The sequence below is a fragment of the Microcebus murinus genome, chromosome X (genome assembly GCF_040939455.1).
Source record: "Microcebus murinus isolate Inina chromosome X, M.murinus_Inina_mat1.0, whole genome shotgun sequence".
NCBI lineage: Eukaryota > Metazoa > Chordata > Mammalia > Primates > Cheirogaleidae > Microcebus > Microcebus murinus.
The window spans coordinates 35,364,625-35,384,694 of NC_134136.1; the positions used below are offsets into that span (position 1 = coordinate 35,364,625).

Sequence of the window (20,070 nt, forward strand, 5' to 3'; positions counted from 1 at the left end):
CTACTGACATCCCCATAAAACACTGCTAGCAACTGATGTCTATTCTGGGCAAAGATTTGGCTCAGTTTCTAAACCTTGTTACTCTATGTCAACTACCACACTGAAGTGCTGCTGACTATATTAGTTAAACTTTTCAGTAGGGACAGTGAAAAGGAATCCTATCAGAAGGTTAAAAGGTTGTCATCTTTATATAACTAAAATGAGATCCTGTTCTATAATACCTTTATGTTATAAGAAATCTTACCTCTCATTGTTGAAGATAAACCACTCTTACTTACCCGTAAAGAATATTCTGTTTCTGGTAGCTCAGAGGTAATACCACCAGTCTCTTTTTCTTCTGTGTCAAAGTCTGATACCAGGATGTCATATTGATCTGTGTCAAAGTCCAACTCAGACTTTCCATCTTTATTTCTGGGTAAAAGAGACAAGGACCAATCTAACAAAACTGGCTCCAAAGGACAAAAAATACACGAGGAACCCAAGAGAAAAGAAACAGGCTGGGCACAGTGGCTCACGCCTGTAACCCTACCACTCTAGGAGGCCGAGGCGGGCAGATCATTTGAGCTCAGGAGTTTGAGACCAGCCTGAGCAAGAGTGAGACCTCATCTCTACTAAAAAAATAGAAAAGAAATTAGCTGGACAACTAAAAACATATAGAAAAAATTAGCCAGGCATGGTGGTATGTGCTTGTAGTCCCAGCTACTTGGGAGGCTGAGGCAGAGGATCGCTTGAGCACAGGAATTTGAGGTTGCTGTGAGCTAGGCTAACACCACAGTACTCTAGCACAGGCAACACGGCAAGACTCAAAAAATAAAAAAAAATTTAAAAAAAGAAAGAATATGAACCAAAACTCAGGTATCTATTTCTTTCTGTGACTACCAATGCAAAGGAACTACAAACTACTTAGTTTGAGGATCACACAATATTTAAAGGTATTTCCATTCTAAACAAATTTACTATGTTTCATAGAGGTGATGATGCGAAGTTCATAAGGAAAGAAACAGAAAGAATGTGGAAAGTCTGTGATCTGATAAATCAAATGGAAGTCAGCTATCCTCAAAGCAGGATCTTAAAATAGATCCTAACTTTTCTCGGTACTGTTAAGTAAGTCACTCAAGATCACTTTTCCCCACTGAATAAATAGATGAATTAAAACCTGCTTCTATTAACTTCAGACTAATAAGATACCATGATTTCCCTAAATCTAATTTTATTTCTAGAAGGAAAAAAAATGTTATAAAAACAGCATATATTTACTAGTACTCTAGAATATTATTTATAGAATTATCACTTAAATATAATAACACTAATATTCCTTTCATAAGGACCTTTCATTCTTCCCATAATCTTTTTGGGCCACTTAGCTTTGGTCCATTCCAAGACCCTGAGCTATATCATTAACCACTGACAGGGGAAAAAGGTAAGAACCATCTTTGTTCCTGGAAAAAAACTCAAAAACAAATGATGGATTTTAGAGAAAATATATGTATCAGAACAATAGTTCCCAAAATTTGTTCTGTGAAACAGTAGTCCCTCAAGATACTCTTAAATAAGAAATAAATAAAAGTTGTATGATTAAATAAAATTGAGAAATAATTCTTACCCTCAGAGTCACCTCATGCTCCAGCGATACCTCCCCCTCATCGTTCAGGCGTAAGCTCAGAGCTGCTGTGTTTAAAATGTACTTCCTTTTTCAGGGCTGGACCAGAGTCACTATGGTATATATAGCCTTATGAAGCCCATGTCACTGTACAATATTAATAACATATTCTGGATTTTCCAGGATAATCCTGATTCTTACTACTTCACCCCGCCCTAATGCATAAACCCTAAGGTTCCTTGTCCTCCTTGTCCCTGTCCTTGACCTTCCCCCCATCTAAGAAAAAGAAGTCTGAAGAAATATGTTTAAAAATTGGGAAATACTACATACTATACTGCCCTCTTAAATACTTTTAATGCACATTAGTATATATATTAAAGTCTCTGAGAAGTCCTAGAATAAAACAGCATGGTAAACTTTGTTTAAACCAGCTTGTCCCAAATTTATTTGACCATGCAATCTTTTATTTATACAGGTTGAGTATCTTTTACCTGAAACACTTAGGACCAGATGTGCTTTAGGTTTGGGACTTTTTGTGGATTTTGGAATATGTGCATTATACTTACTGGTTGAGCATCTATAATCAGAAAATCGAAAACTGAAATGCTCCAATGAGGATTTCCTTTGAGCTGTTGTTTTGACACTCAAAAAGTTTCATATTTTGCAGCATTTTGGATTTTAGATTTTCAGATTAGGGGTACTCAACTGGAAATACCTCAGGAAAATGATCCTTTGTAATACAAATTATATTACTTGAGGTTTCCTCAGTAGGACACAGGGAAGATCTAAATTACCAATGTGTGAGCCATTATACATTTTTTCCTTTTTAATTGTAAGTACAGTACTCTCTATATAAATGGGGTCTCACCATGTTGCCCAGGCTGGACTCAAAGTCCTGGGCTCAAGCAATCCTCCCACCTCAGCCTCCTGAGTAGCCGGGACTACAGGTGTGCATCAGCTTACCAGCACTATTTTTATGTGAGTTTTACCCAGCTAAGAAATGAGACTAAATACTTGACCCAAGGAGAAAAGGAAGAATGAATATATCTGACAATCTGTTGTATTAAACATACCAGTAATACATCTATTTTATATTAAAGGTTTTTAGGTTTTGGTGTTTAGGTTTTAATCCACTCTTAAATGTATTCCATTCCACATGCCAAGATTAAACAAATGGCATATTATAGAGTATTTCTAGATTGTTTTATTAGTTCTAAAGACATGATCTTAGGCCAATCTCATTATAGTCAAAATTCATTTGCATCAAAGATTTTTCTACTTCTAATCCAGCTACTCTGAAAGCACTAATACAGAGGTCCTAATTTTTTATAGATCATGTTATTCATTGTTACTCTTAATTTCTCTTTCTCATACTTCATTTTCATTGTCAAATAGGTAAAATAACTATCATTTACCAATCTCAAAACAATGCCTATGAATATTAAATAGATATTTATAAAGGACTGAGTATCTTAGAATAATGTTGAACTGTCCTATTTACAGCAATAGCCTCAGGATATATGTTTCCACCTTAAATGTGCCACATTTTACCAATAAGAAGCATTATTTCAAACATAACTGTGGTTCTAAGAGAAAGTTATGGAAAGGTATACAATGAGATAGAAATATGTATCAAAATTCATCTACTCTGCTTCTCTAGAAAGACTTATTACAATGTGCTTCATCATACTACCTTTCCTTATTAGACTCTCTCATCCTTGGAATACTATACCTGCGGATGTTCCAAATGAGAACACGAGTGCCTTTTTTGCCTGGGATGGCATCAAACTGGGATAGCAGGTCATTTTCACTGTTGAAAATTGAATAGTTCAAGATGGCTTCTAGGCTGGGCAAGGAATCCTCAGTAACAATCATTTTTTGTAAAACCAAATATAGTCAAAGAAAAATTAGTATTGTAGGATATTATCGAGTATGAAGATCTGTTGGGTTGCATGTTTAGACAAAACTACGGACATAAAGCATGGGCATTATTGCTGGGAAGAAAGGAGAGGGGGAAAATGGAGAAAGGTTATAGAGACAAACACCCAAATCAGTTACCCCTGAAGAGTATAGCTTCAAAGATACAATGCAAACAAAGACCTATATTTAAGACAAAGATCAAAGTCTGAATTTTTAAACTCTTTGGAAGCAATGAGTTCAAACCTTGTTGCCATATTGTTCCAGTGAAGACAACCTGGTGTCTAACAGAAAAAACTATACATTATTAGTTATAGTGAAATGAGCTGTTTTATCAGATAAGCTGATAAATAATATGCTTCTAGGAATATGAATGCCGACATAGCTACCCTTAGGGGGGAAAAGGGGAAGGCCCTGGGAACTTTACCATGGGCGGGGGAGAGAGATATACGATATAGATCAAATAGCATGACAGTGAAAATTTCAATATAACAAAAGTGTTTCTAAGCTTCTGTCAATGACCCGCTTATTTTTCAAATATTTAATAGAGGACAATTCCAGTTCAATTTAAGACATTTGAATACCTTGTTATGAAAATTTTTGATAGCTAGATTTGACCTGAAGTGGTTCCTATCAAAATAGATTAGACTAATTTTTAACCAACATTCTCCATTTCCAGAAAGGATATTGTTTTGCTGGTTGAATGGAACTATTGGTACAATAACTGCCTGGGCCTGGACACATTCCAGATAGGTCTGTGACAGGAGTCCAACAGTGAGGGTACCCCCATTCTTGGTGAAGACAAGAGCGTCCTTTCCTAGCCGCATGGAGCCTGATTTGAAACCATTACCAAAGACCCCGATGGGACACTGGCTCTTCCGTATTTCTTTATCTGTAAAGCCAAAGCTGTAATTACAAAAGAAAAAAGAAATCAGGAAAAAAGAAATCAGAAAGGTAAAAAGCATCCTAAGATAGGTGACAAACAGAATGTTTGGCTTACAAATAAAGAACACTTGTAAAAAGTCTCTCCTGTTTTATTTCTTTTGGTATTTCTGGGAAAAACTATTAAGTTAAAAACATAGGAAATTACTATGGGGTAACGAGACTGATTTTCCTGTGTGGTTTGTGTGTACATAAATAGTTCCACTATGTTAGAGTCACACTTTGTAAATGTAAAGACGGCGCCTTTTCACTGGCTAACAGAGAGCTGGAGGTAGCCTTGGGCAGCTGCCTTTCTTGTCTAGATAAAACGGCTCTGATTGCTAGAAGTTAGGGTAAGGTGAAAAAAAGTACTTATCCTGAGAGGGTAACAAAAGTACCAGATGGTGGCACTGGTCAGAGGTACTAGACTAGGCAACTCCTAAACTGGTTATATCATCCTCCAGAAATCTGAAAGTCAGGGATCATATATCTTGACAATTTCAACTCTCCACTCAAAGGATAACCCTTCCAATTCTTATGCTCTGTTCCATCTGCTGGGACAGTTCATTGGAATAGAACCAAGGGATAAAAATAGGTAGTTCTGCCTCTGAATATCTGCAAACAGCTGCAGTATAACGTCTCTCTTGTTCTATTAAGGGCCTATCACTGAGTCACCTCAACAATCTCTGCAGTCCCTTATGATCAGCTTAATGTGGGAGCCAGAACCTTTCCTTTTCTTATATTTTCTATATAGATACACACCAAAATAACAGAACCTAAAAAAATTAAAGACATCAAATCTAGAAGATGATTATCTTCCTCTTATATAGTCCCTCACCACTGATAAAACTAATGTTAAGGATTGTTTCTCTCCAGGTTGACTAATTTTACAATGCTATATACTACCATTCGTTTGATATATATTTAAATTGAGCGTTTATTATATGCCATGCATTGTACTAAGCACTTAAAAGAGACATTGCGCATGATTCTTGCCTTCACGCTTTATAGTTTGAGGAATTATTTCACATATAACAGATTATATGCTTCTCAACATCAATAAAATAGATACTCTATAGGCCATGACTTAGCAGCCTGGTCTTGGCTTCTATTCTTTTCAGCAGAGTGGACCATGTGTCTGAGTTCTACTTCTTAAAGGTTGTACTTTTGTGTTTTCTCTCTAAGAAAGGAGGCCATCCTTTAATTTTCTATTTCAAAGTGTTATACAATAATACCATGTTTTCCCAGTGTAGATACTTTATAGGAACTCTGTGTATCCCACCAGTAAGTCTAATGACAGAGAAAGGTAATTTCCAGGGCAGTGATCCTTTGAAAAAACCAGAAGAACATTGAGATTATGCTGTTTATGGACCTTAGTATTCTAGGAAATAGACTTATAAGTTGGTAAGATTCAGGCATTCTCATTCCTCTTGTGGAAGAATTTGCTAGAAGAAAACAGGGTTGATATGAGGATTAAATTATATACTACATGTAAAACATATTAATTATAAAGTAGTATTCAAATTTTAATTTTAAACTAACTCTGGAAGTCATTCTGAGAATTGTCATGTGCTATCCCCTACTCCTACTTCAGATTTAATGTCACATATAAAATGCAGGCCTCCTCATAAATTATAATAGTAATCTTACCTATCATTTGAAATGAATTTGTATGGCTAATTGGACCTAAACTTTCTCTAATACCACAAAAGCTTCAATTAGATGGTCAAGGGAAAGTGGTAAAAATAGGGAAATAATATTAATCCCTTAATTTCCTGGCCTCTTCTACCACACATCACCTCTTTTTTCCTTTTTAAGTATAAACCTTCATTGTGTTACTTACTTTGGGGAGACCAAATGACAGTATAAGGCTAAGAAGATAAGTAGTAGGGCAGGGCCAGGACCAGAATGGAAAAGAATAAGAATAGTGAGAAGAGAGGAGCTGGAAGCTCTAGGTTTTTTTGGTTATTGTTATGTTACACTTAACTCTTCCTATGTGCTTTTTTATTCTACCTAAGTTCCCATGTTAGGTATTCTATTTAACTGCAAATATGCATAATGAATGCCAGATACCAATCAAATAATCACCTAATTTAAAAGCCCTCACCATACATAGTAATAGACTTGTATTTTATATAATTTGATATAGCTCAATAGTTTTCCACAGAGCTATCGTGGCTTAGACGAGTGGTTTCTCTTCACTAAGTCAGTCCTGTTCTATCCTCTCCTGTAAAATACAACACTGTTTACCCACCAAAGGGGCTTGGATACCACCTCTTTGAGTGGAATCCAAGAATACAGCAGTTTGCTCTTGTGTACCTTAAAATGTCAAGAATCTAGAGAGGTAAATTTAAATTGGGACTCTGATCAATGAAACAAACCTTAGCAAAATCCATGGACATATAAGGGCAGGCACGGCTGTTTCCTAGATATAGTGGTGATATAATACATAATATAAGAGAATGGAAGACTGCTAAATAAACTGTTATTCTCTGGATGTTGTTTTAGAAGAATAGACCTACTAGGAAATGCACTTCTGAGCACAGGTAACAAAGACCTTCAATCTATGGCTCTGTGGCTACTGTTAATCCTCAACCTTTGAAAGAGATTTTCTACCTTGCTGAAAAAAGTCAGCTAAATATATAGACTAGCTGATTCAAACTCTATCCCCAGAAGCTAAATAAAATTAGTTGTGGACTGTAAAGGAATTTGTTGATAGGGTTTTCCTTTTTAATTTGATTTGCATGAGATTACATGTTTATGGAAGAAACTGTTGCTGCATTTACACAACTATTTTTTTTTTTTTAAGGCTGGTCAACTGGAGCAGTGGGAGTGGAGAAGGAACAAAGGAATCTGTAACTGGTTGTGATCAATTAGTTGTAAACACCACTGCACTCGGACCAACCTACACAACTTTTTTATCAGCCTGAAAATAGAAAAGAGTAGTATGAAGAGTTGGAAAATGGAAACAGAGTAACAACAAATGTTAGGGGTCAAATGGAATTTCTGTAGGCTCAACAATTTTGTATAATTACTTCTATTATTTTTTCCAAATACAAAAGTAATATGCCCACAAATGAAAAACAGAAAAATTAATATACCTAGTAATAATTTTCAAAGCTACCTTTAAAGTTCAATTATTTAAAAAGAAATTGTGATAAGTGGAATCCTTAGTTAGAAGTTAGGATTAGACTAAATGTTCTCTTTTAAATCAATGATATCTTCCTGCTGATTCAAGTTAAGATACAATTGCAAATAAAATACAGTACATATATTATTAATACTACATTAAAGACTCATTACAATAATTTTCTAAAATTAATTTTTAAATATGATGAACTTCCCAGTTCAAATTGGTGGGAAACATTTGGTATGGTAAAGGAAATGCAAGTTTCTGTTTCTTTTGCTCCTTGGGGAGAGAACAAAAGTTTCAATGGATGATACTAATCCTTCATATTTCAACTGCAATGTCATTTCTTCAGGGTACCCTTTTTTTGAGAATAGATTAGATCCCTCTGTTATATGCTCTCAAAGAAACTGTGCTCTTCCTTCATAGCATTTACCACTGGATAGGATAGCCTATTTAGTTATATTACTAGTAAATTCTTTTCTTTCTCACTAAACTGTCATCCATTTGAGAACAAGGATCATGTTTGGTTTACCACTTTCTCTCTAGTGCCTTGTACACAGGTACTCAGTAAGAATTTGTTGAATGAATAAATGAATGAATTTGTAACAAAAATTATTGAAATTATTTTGAAACCAACCTCCTCCTCCCTCCTACCTTATAACTACTAACTTTCACAGATGTAGTTCCATAAACAAAATGGAAGGTAATCAGATTTGCTGGGCCCACTATTTGACACCCATGTCAGTGGGATAAGGTGTAGTGGGAAGGCGTCATTAAGAAGATATGCAATTTTAGGAGGAAAAAAACTAGTATGTACAGAATTAGGTATAAATATTTTTGTTCCATCCATCTAGAATTCTGTTTTTCTTAATACATAATATTAACTTTAGGAGATAAAACTGATGGTGTAAGTTGAAAAATAAGGCCAATTCTCTACCTTCACCAACATACTAGTCATATTCTTGTCTCACTTCTAGAGGCTTTCCCAAAATAGTCTTCTAATTAGGAGGGTCTGAGACAAGGTAAACAAACTTCTGAGTGGTAAAACATAACCACTCAGTTCGCCCAAATTTCATTTTTTTTGATGGATCAAAGCTATTTCCCTATAAAACAGGGCTACTGATTTAGAATACCTACAAGGAGACTAACCAAATCAATTGGTTTTCCATTTTTACAGTTCTGAGCCCTTTCCCTCCTCCACAGCAACCCCCAATGTTATTCGTGCTTCACGCACTCTAGCGCAGGAAGCCACATGGAGAGTAATCAACCTCATCTGCTACAAATAGAGTAGGAAGGAGTTGAAGAAACACTCATCTTTCACTGAGTGATATGTGAAGACATTATACTATAAACTTATATTCTCAATTCACCCTTTTAAATTAATTAAATGAATTGAGTGGCAATAGAAATCTACCACCAGCAGCAACAGTTAGAATTTCCTAACTTTCCAATTCTACTGCAAAACCTTCAAAGATTATGTGTGTGAATGCCTTCTATTTATCTTTCACGTGGCTTGATTATACCTAGATACCTTCATGGTCTAATTCACAAATCATCCCAACTCAAATGCTTCTGATTTATGAGTGAGTTTAGGTTAATATAAATCAGAGAAGGTCTCAGACCAGTGAAGGCCTTCAGGTCTTTATTCTTGTTCTCTTTGCCTGAACTCTCATTCCTTGCTCCCTGTCCCTTTATCTAATTAAATTCTACTCACCCTTAGATCTTAGCTTATATATCATTTCATATAGGAGGCTTTTCCTAACCTCTGTGATCAGATTGGGTTCCCCTGTTGACTCATCCCATGTATCCTATACTTTCCTATCATTATGCTTATAGCTTTTTATTGATTACATGCTTAATTGTCTGAATTTCCAGCTAGGTTGTAAATTCTGTGAGGGCAGGAATAGTGTTTATTTTATAACTAGTGCCCTGACACATAAGAGATGCTTAATAAATATAAGTTGAATAAATAAAGGGAAAGCAAAATATTAAAGAAAACTATTAAGCCTTAAATAGGGTTCATGAACTCAAGATAAGAAAATGAAGACATTTTTACCTGAGCATTCGGTGTAGTTTATGAGGTGTCATCCCACATCCATCATCAGTAAAGGTCAAACAAGATTTACTCTTGACCTCCTCAACATCTATAAAGACCGTCCTGGCCGATACATCTGGATCTACAGCATTATCTGCAAAAGTAGAAATCTGTGATATTAGATCCTTTTTTTTTCAATATTCTATCAAAATCTCTAGTTCAGTGCCTCTAAGACATAGAAACTATCCTTTATTCACCTCACTTGGATGTCCCAGAAGGTGAGCATGGAGCATTAATGGTAGTGCACTTACTGAATTACAGAGAACAGATATAATGGCAGATGGGGTTACAAAGCTGATTTCCAGATTTCATATCACTGATGTGCAATCTGCCATTCTATCTTCAAACTTCAGGGTCTGTGGGAAAAGTATTCCCATATACAAAGCATTTTGCTCCATTTTTGTCTTATTACTTCTTTTTTGTTTATTTGTTTTGAGACAAGATTGCTGGTTAGAGTGTGGTGGTGTGATCACAGCTCACTGCAACCTCAAACTCCTGGGCTCAAGCGATCCTCCTGCCCCAGCCTCCTCAGTAGCTGGGACTATAGGCACACACCACCACGCCCAGCTAATTTTTTCTATTTTTAGTAAAGATAGTGTCTCACTCTTATTAAGGCTGGTCTCGAACTCCTGACTTCAAGCAATCCTCCAGCCTCAGCCTCTCAGAGTGCTAGGATAACAGGCATGAGCCATAGTGCCTGGCCACATCTCATTCCTCCTTATCTTTTAGCCACTTTACTCATGAACACATACAGTAAAGGGTAGCTACTGAGAAAAGTTGAACCAGCAATTTTAGTAAAAGTAGATGCATATTACATAGATTATAGTTTGTGATAATTTTATTTTCTACTTTTTTACTTCATCTCCTCTATTAAAGAACACAGATATTATCACCATTCCTGTTTATAGCCTAAGAGGCATTGAAAGAGAGGTTAAAATCAAAACATTTAATTTCCTTTCTAGATCTCAGGGATGGTAGCAAGCATACTTAGAAGGAGTGATTTTTGCTTAGGTATTTTGTAATAGTCTTAAAGGTGAGGCAGGCTGTCCATCCCTTATGAAACGAAGACCATAGAATTAAAGCAGAAAAAATATATAGAAAGGTTCACAATTCCTTCTGAATTATGTCTTCACAATGGGTTAATTACTTAAGATTCCAAAGACATCAAATATAGTCATATTCTAACTTATGCACCATGTCCACAACTCCAGGGATGCCACTGCCTAGTGGCCACATCCTTTTGCCACAGGCACCAATTTACTGTCAATCACTAACACCTGTGGCTCACTGGTCCCAGTGGAAGAACAGTCTGTACAATCTGTTGGCTACATTCCTTAATCATGCCTGTCTCTTTAAGGAAGACAGAATCCTTCTCTTCCACCCCCTTCCCTTTTCCTGACATTCTATACTGTTTTCCTGATGCCACATAACTGGGCTGAGAGAGCCAGGTGGTGTCCTGGTTGTATATACATCCCATTACTACTGATCAAATCATGGCATTTCTCCACTGAGAACATCCCTTACAATCAACAGAAGTATTACACATATTCAAAACATTCATCTTTTACAATACAATTAACAGTATCAGTTACAACCGCTTGTATGTGTGGGATGTCCATCAAATAAAACAAGACACAGATTAATTTCAAGGGCCACAATGGTGTTGTCAGAGTCATTGATAAAACTGTCACTGATTATAACCTGTACAAGTCTTAACAGCAGTATAGCATCACTTAACTCTCAGAAGGGAGTTAAGAGGTCTAATATAGTCAATTTTTTTTTCACAGAAGGTCCCAAAGGAAAGTTTATTTTATATGGGTAGCAGCCACTTCTTCTGCTTTCATTATTATTTTTAAGGGACAAATAATAATTGTACATATTAATGGGTACAGTGTGATATTCTGATACATGTAGACAATGTCAAATCAGTATAATTAGCATATATATTACTTTAATCATTTATCATTTCTTTTGTTGGGAACATTCAAATTCTACTCTTCTGGCTATTTGAAAGGACACAGTAAATTGTCTTTAATTATATTCACCCTACAGTGCTATAGAACATTAGAACTCATTTCTCCTATCTAGTTTTGTATCCATTAACCAACCTCTGGCTATTCCCCTCCCCTTACCTTTCCCAGTCTCTAGTAACTACTCTTCTACTCTCTACTATAACTTTTTTAGCTTCCACATATTAGTACAGGCAGTATTTGTCATTCTGTGCCTGGCTTATTTCACTTAACATAATGTCCTCCAAACTTATCCATGTTGCTATGAATGACAGGATTTCATTCTTTTTATGGCTGAATAGTATTCCATTGTGTATATATACACCACGTTTTCTTTATCCAGTCATCTGTTGATGGATAATATAGTCAATCTTTAAGGACCAGGTGGAGCGTAAGGCCTGTGGAATATGGCAAGACAAATGGGCTAACTTTTGGCAGGAGTTACAAGTCTGGCATGCAATGGCAGCTTTATCAGAAATATAGTTCTTTACTTTGTTGAGAGGCAGGATTTTTTTTTCTGTAACTGACAGAAGGATTCAGCATTGTATAGCTGCATACATCACTTCAAGAAATTTTACTTGGCAAGCAGGCCCTGAATTGTGTTGGGATTTATCAATCCCACCTACTGGCAGACAGGCAAAGTCATTGTGACTGATATAAACTGTCAACTAACTGGACATCATTTACACATTTAAAACTTTGGACATAGAGGAATTTTTTCTAACACTTTATGGACATTCACATTTCAAACATGTCACACATATCAACTGCAATTACACATTTATACAACAGTACATTCAATAAATCAGCTGGAAGGCCTTTTGCAAAATCATTTTAACTCTTTTCCTCTTTACTACAAGTTTTACCCAAACTTTCCTAGGTACGTTTTTATAGGAACACAGCGAAGAGATTTAACACAGGCACTTCAGGAATTATAAGGTAGCTGCCAGGAGCAGCTAGATATTTTAGCTCCTTGGCTGGAAGCTCTTGGAATATAGGGGGGAGGGGACATGCAAGAGGCCGGGTCAGCTAGAGCAGCAAGGAAAAAGAGATCAGTGATGGGCACCAGCAACCACAGTTTTGTACTTACTTTTGGTTTTCCGTGGCCTTTACTTGGCCTCAACAAATGAAATTATACTAATAAGGTCGGCCTCAACATATGAAATTATGATAATAAGGGACCAATCTGGCAGCTGGTTTCAATCCTACTTCTTGCTACTTAACCCTCCAAAAATTTACCAACATGTAGCATATGCTATCAGATCCCAGGAAATCTATTTTTTTCCCCTAGCCCAGTCCACCCAGCCTAGGAACAGAAAGGACAATGAGATAACCCTTCCTTATCTCCCCTCACCCACCACTCAGGTGAGAGCTGCACTGTCAGATCCTGGAGTATCTTCATCCCCTGACCTGGCTGCACAATCCCACATGCTACCAGATCCTAGTGAGTCCTGGGATCCTAGTTAGGGGGTCCTCTCCTAATCTGGCCTGTTCTATTCCTTAGTGGGAGACCCTTATCTCTACTTTCACCTTGCCAGCCACTTGGGCAAAAGCATGGGAAACCAGATCCTGGAGAATCTTATCTTTATCCCTTAGTCTAGTCCATTTGACCCCCTGTCTTCTAAAAAAGCATTGTAACTGATGCCTCAGACCTCATCAGAACCTGGGAATCAATGAGAAACTATTCCACATCAGCCTCCCAGTCAGTCTCCTGGAGGATAGGATGGCAAGTGGGAAGACAAGGGCTTTGAGGTAGCACTTCACAAGCTTCTTATCCTTTTCTGTTCCAGTAGGATCACAAGGCTCCCATCCTCACCTGATCTCAGAGGACAGCCTATTTGGGCCAAGCAGTTGTCCTACTGGCATCCTACAAGTTATCTAAAAGTATTCTTGCCTAAAATCAAGGTCATTGAAGGAGCTCAGGAAATTTCACCCCAAAATATGACTCCTTGCTATAAAGAATATTTTGAATTAAAGGCCATTCAAGATAAAAAAAAGCATTGGAGGGGGCTTTCCTTCTATCTGCATAAACTGGACTGACCTGATCAAAAGATCAAAGGGGTAACTGACTTCCCTTCCTCTCCCTGTTATCTCACTGTATTGCAGGAAAGAAGATCAAGAATGCAACCAGACCTGGCAGAAATCATTTAAATATAATACCTATCTCTCAGGTTAATTGAATTTGCAAAGAGAATCATTTACAAGTCGATCTGTTTCTCCCATCCATTCATCCTCCCTCATACCACTGACTGCTCCTAAACAGAATTATCTGTACTTCTCATCTCCCCCTCCTCTCCAAAAGGACAGGTATAAAAAATATGAACTTCATGTGGATATTGAGTAATCACTCTGTAATTCTGTATGGTAGAGTTTACCTTTCAAGGAACATTTTTGGGGGGAGAAAGGAAAGGGGAAATTTCCCCTCACCCCCACATCATCAACCTCCCTCACAGGTCTATTCTTTTTCCTCTGTTCCACATCCCCCCACATATACACAGCACTGAAATGACCACAAGTTTGAAATTTAAAAGTCATTTTTTTTCTCTCTCCCATACTCTATACATCCCTTATGCTTTCTCATACCTTGCTTTTTCTATTCCCATTGTAATGCTCTTAATAAATAAATGCTCTTAGTAAACTCTTACAGAGTTTATTTCTTTCTCATCTGGATTATTGTGATAATCTCCTAATAGTCCTTCAAATCCAGGTCTCTGTCTCCTGCAATTCATCTTATACACTGCTACAAGATTAACTTTCTGGAAGCCCAGCTCTGATCATGACATTCCCCTGCTCAGAAAACTTTGGACTAAAAGGCCAAATACCAGAGCCTGCCAGTCACATCCTGATCCCAGATCACCTTTTTAACCTCATTTCCTACTTGGTACTTGGAGTGAAAAAAACCCATGTTTTAGTCCTGGATCTGCCACTTACTACACATGTAACCTTGGAAAAGTCAATTAAATTCTCTGAACCTCTGTATCATCATCTGCAGGATGAAAAAAATAATGATACTGTTTACCTCAATGGCCAAGTTAAAAAGGTATTTGTGAAAGTTCTTTGTAAACTTTCTAAGTACCTACAGATTTTACTATTTGTGAACTCTTTGCTCTAATTAAACTCAACCATTCAGTGTTCTTCATGCCTTTGTTCATGCAGTTGTCCCTTTTGCCTGGAATGCCCCCCCCCATCCACATGTCCCAATCCTTCAAATCTCAGCTCAAATGTCACCTCCTCCACAAAGCCTTTCCTAACCCTCCTCTTCCTGATAAACTGGAAGTCATTCCTCCTTCCTCTAAACTCCCAGAGCACTTGTTTATATCTTTGTTGATATATCACTTCCTATTTTGTTGTTATACAAAACATAAACCTTCTGTACATATTTTATCTCCCCTAGTAGAAGAATGAATCTGTGTTGTATTCATTTTTGTACCTACTACAGTGGACTTGCACACAATGGGTGCTCAATAAATATTTACTGAATGAATGATTCACTCAAAAATTAATGCCCAAGTAGAAAAAAACTATTCAAGGAAAACCCAAAATGCAAGCTTTGGATTACCAGTTAACACTCTGCTCTCCCTTTTCCCTATTATTAACATTATCACAAATAGCTGTGGTTTGATTTTAAAATCTGTATACATGTGTGCATGCATGTGTATGTATAATACACATACACACTCGCACTCATATTGGACGTCTTAGGCCAGGCTTAGGCTCTTCAAGGTAATGCTTAAGTCAGAAATCACATATATTCAAAATTACAAATTGAAAACTCATTAAATCACCTATAAAATAAATTAAGCACAGGTACAGGTGGCTTTACACAGTTCAAAGGTGAGGGAACAATACATTTGTCTCCCATCCCCCACTATGTAAATTGTTGCTTTTTCCTCTTTAGGTCTGTCTTTTTTTAAAAAATTAAAGCACATAGATTGTATTATACTCTGCAGCGATTTGCCTGAGGCATAGTGCCAAACCTTAAACATACAGTCCCCTTTCTCTAGGATTCAAAACACATCAAAACCACTTTTCCTGCACCTTCTAGTAAACCATCATCTTGTAAAGTATTAGGTGTTATAGTCAAACTAATTATCAAAGTTCTCCATCGCCCTTTCAAAATAATTCTCCTATCTACTGCTGCCCGCTCGCTGACTTCTTGCCGAAGACAACTCTCATGGCATGGCCACAGTGACGGCTTAAGTAAGGACTAGCGCTCATTTGGAGAGCTTTGAAACCATTTTCGAGATTTAGTTCTGTGCTACTTTGCCCCATAAATATTTTTTCCTCCTTTCAATTTTCTTAGCATTTACAACGTGCTCTGTATGCTGCTGCATTTTGTGCAGGACTGCTTTTCTTCTTTGCTTTCCACATAGCATTTAGCACACTACTGCAAAAGCTGGTGTACTTGGCTTCAAAAGATCAACCGAAAATGCTTTAAAAGCAAACACCGGTGGAGCGAGAGGTTAAGTCCTCAGTATTCATTCCAGCGGTGTGAGGGCGCTCGTGGACCACGGATCCAGCCCTCCGCAGTCGCGAGGAGCCAAATGCACTCGTGTCATCTCTTAAGAGATGTCCCATCATTCCTAGACTTTCTTGTCTCAAAAGTTAAAGAACTCCGTTTTCCAGATCCTAAGCTCTAACGCGGTCCCCAGGACCTTACCCAGTGATCTAACAGTGGCCTTTTGCTAGCTGGGCATCCTCCGTTGGTCGCCAGCCCCCGCGGAGCCCAGCTGCCTCGGGGCCAGGTATTTTTATGCATTTCCTTTTGATTATTAACTAAGTTATCCTAAAGTGCCCAGGACATCACGAGCCAGAGAGAACAAGCACACAGGGGTCCTGACCCCTCAGACACACCTTGTTTCCCCAGCTTTATTCTCGGAACCTCGAGAGAACCTGGCGAGAGAGCTATCCCCCTCCTCCGCCTGCGGAGCTGCAGCCGGTCCCGAGGCCCCCACCCCGGCCCCGGCCCCGGCCCCGGCCCCGGCCCCGGCCCCGGCCCCGGCCCCGGCCCGCCCCCGCGCGGCTCGGCGCATTCCTCTCGCGTCCGCGGCACCACGCTGGCACCGCTGCCTCGGGCGATCGCGGCCGGGCCCGCCCTCGCCACTCACCTAGCAGCTCCGCGATGGCACTGAAGGGTCGCGTGTGGCTGCTGGAGTTGCTCTGTAGGTAGCGGGGGCTCATCTGGGGGCGAGAGAAGGTCCCGTCCCGCGTGAGGCCTCGGCGCGCCGGGCCCTCCCCGCGCGCCCCCAGGAGCCCCCAGGCCCGCGCGCGCGTCCGCCCCCTCGGGCCCCCGACCTACCGTGCTCAAGCGGATTCCGAAGGCCTGCGGGCCGCCGCCCTGCCGGGACAGCCCGCAGCCGGGCGAGCCAGGGCCCCCGAGGGCCCCTCGGTACAGGAACATTTTTTTGGCCGCCACGATGATCCTTTGCTGCTGCCGGACTCCTCGCCCGGCCGTCCCGGACTAGCCCTCACTCACTCCCTCTCGCAGCTGGCAGCGGCCGTCCGGGACTGGCCCTCGCTCGCTCCCACTCGCAGCTGGCGGAGGCGGGGCGCGCTCCAGCCACCTGTCCCGGGCGGGAGGGGTGAGGCCGGCTGAGCCGAGCGGCGGCCCCGCCCTGTCAGCACCTCTCCCGACCCACCGACTGCCTGGGCTGCCTCAGGGCCGTACAGAAATATGGCGACCTCCTGACAGACGCTCCTTGATCCCCGCCCCTAATTAATTCTTGGCGTTTGCCATAGGCCAGACCGCCGAGCGGGAAAGCGCGAGGGGGGGCGCGTGGGGAGGGGCGGGAATGAGGCAAGAGGAGGGAAGAGCGTGTGTGGGATTTCTGGAACGGAGTTGCACTGAGGCTGCATGACTAACGGGCAGGATAAGACAAGTCTTTCAAGTTCTGAAGGCTACAGTTTTGCTATCTGGGAAGATAGCAGATTCCCGTGATGGGAAAGTATTCTGACTGAAATGCTTCCAGAAGCACCTAGAACTTTCTAGAAGGCAATTGGCAAACTATCTCCAAAGTCTCGCAGGATTGCAGGGAGGCTGTTTGTAAAGACATTGGATTCACTTAAATACTGCCAACTAGGGGACTGGTTAAGTGCTAGCATATCCATAAAGCAAAATACTATGCAATTCTTAAAGGCCATATCTGTAGATAAATATTTATTGATGTAGAAAAATATTCATGAAGGAATTAAGGAAATGGGAGAGTATGATATATTGCGTCACATGTGATACCTTTTTATTGGAAAAAGTATGTGCACATATATATGCAGATGCACATATATATATACATATGTATGTGTATATATACACACACAATAAAAAATGTGTATATACACACACAATAAAAAATACTTGGTATATACCAAGATGATATCTCTAGGTCTAGAATTATGTATTTTCCTTTTTCTCTTATCTGTTATCTTCTAATATTTATATTATAAACATACATTGATTACAGGAAAATAGATTTTTAATTTTTAAAACATATGACATTTTATGACATGGATGAACCATAATTTATTTGATCATTCTTCTATGATAATTTAGGTTGTCTTCAATTTTTTTATTTTGACAATGCAAAAATTGCTGCCTCAGACAATCTCATGTACAGGTCATTAATTTCTGGTACTGTTATTTCTACAGAATAAATTCCAAAACATGAGATTGCTGTGTCTAACAGCATGTGCATGGCCTAAATGGAATAAATACTGTAAAATGAAGAGGATTTGCCCTCCCACCAACAGTCAGCTATTTTGCCATGTTCATAGCACTAAATGGTTCCAACCTTTTAACTTTGTGCAAGCCTTTTGAATAAAAAATATTATCTCCTTGTTTTAATTTGCATTTCCCTGACTGAATATCTTTTCAAATGTTAATTGTATATATGCATCTCCTTTTCTATAGATGACTATTTATATCCTTTGAGCATCATTTTTCCTGTATTGAGTCCTTTGCATTTGTCTTTTCTTTAGTTATCTTTTTTTAATTTTTAAAAATATAGGCCGGGCGTGGTGGCTCACGCCTGTAATCCTAGCACTCTGGGAGGCCCAGGCGGGTGGATTGCTCGAGGTCAGGAGTTCGAAACCAGCCTGAGCAAGAGCGAGACCCCGTCTCTACTATAAATAGAAAGAAATTAATTGGCCAACTAATATATATAGAAAAAAAAAAAAAACTAGCCAGGCATGGTGGTGCATACCTGTAGTCCCAGCTACTTGGGAGGCTGAGGCAGCAGGATTGCTTGAGCCCAGGAGTGTGAGGTTGCTGTGAGCTAGGCTGACACCATGGCACTCACTCTAGCCTGGGCAACAAAGCGAGACTCTGTCTCAAAAAAAAAAAAAAAAAAAACAGAGAGAACAATATAATGAATCCCCATTTACTTATTACTCAGATGCAGTAATTAACAAGACTTCCATACCTGCTGCAATGGACTTAACATTTGTGGGCTCCCAAAATTCATAGATTGAAATCCTGCCCCCTAATAAGATAGTATTAATATTAGAAGATGAAGCCTTTTGGAGGTAAATAGCCCAGTGAACGTGAAGCCCTTAAGAATGGGATTAGAGCTATATCAAAGGGACCCCAAAGAGCTCTCAACCTCTTTCTGCCACATGAGGACACAAGGAGTAGCAAGCAGTCTTTAGCCAGAAAGAAAGACCCTACCAGAACCTAACCATGCTGGCTGGCATCCTGATCTCAGACTTCCAGCCTCCAGAACTGTGAGGAACAAATTTCTGGTGTTTAACACATTGACTGCTACACTAGAAAAGAAATTATTTTCCTTGGGGCCACAGTGTTTTATTACAAAAATAGAATTGAAAACAAAACGACAGTAAAGAAATTAAGTGAGGTGGGGTTAATCAGGGATGATTTGCAAAGGAGGTAAGTTCATGCACTAGGTTTGAAACTACTGATGAATATGGATTAACAGAGCAAAGAAAGAGTTTTCACATGTGTAGGAATGATAAATTCTGAAATCAGGGGGCTATTTCCTGGAAATGGTCAGGTGGATGGGAATGAGGTAAACAGGAGATGACAATCATTTGTAAGGGTTTATTTCTTAAACACGGTGGTAAATGAATGGGTGTTCAGCATACTATTCTGTGTACTTTGTATATGTGAATATTTCATGATAAAATATTTTAAAAAGAGACAGAAATTGGTCTTTCCAGATGGTGGAACTGTAGTAAGCAGGACATCGAAGCAGGGACAATATTCTGGAGATGTTTCAACCAGAACCCTCATGTCTGGATGGAGCACTCAGAGTCTTCCTCAGAGTGATCAGCTGCCATTTCTCCCTCCCTAAGCAGAGTGCATTTTGAAAGCCTTCTTAGGCTCTCACTCTTATTTGACTCAAGGCTCAGGACCTCTAGAAATACCCATTTCCTGCCTTCTTCTAAG

The 20,070-nt window shown here is 39.1% G+C and overlaps 1 protein-coding gene across 2 annotated transcripts in view; it reads right to left on the reverse strand.

Annotated features, from left to right (window-relative positions):
* Positions 1 to 17,371, reverse strand: part of MORC4 (MORC family CW-type zinc finger 4) — a 56,212-nt gene extending 38,841 nt beyond the window's left edge. For both annotated transcript variants that reach the window (XM_012751072.3, XM_012751063.3), the window contains exons 1-6: positions 16,972 to 17,371; positions 16,781 to 16,853; positions 9,625 to 9,757; positions 4,206 to 4,423; positions 3,333 to 3,480; positions 279 to 411 (exon numbers count right to left, since the gene is read on the reverse strand). In XM_012751072.3, coding sequence (XP_012606526.2) covers positions 279 to 411; positions 3,333 to 3,480; positions 4,206 to 4,423; positions 9,625 to 9,757; positions 16,781 to 16,853; positions 16,972 to 17,073 — 807 coding nt within the window. In that variant the 5' untranslated portion in view covers positions 17,074 to 17,371. The remainder of the gene's footprint in view (positions 1 to 278; positions 412 to 3,332; positions 3,481 to 4,205; positions 4,424 to 9,624; positions 9,758 to 16,780; positions 16,854 to 16,971) is intronic.
* Positions 17,372 to 20,070: the final 2,699 nt, after the last annotated feature.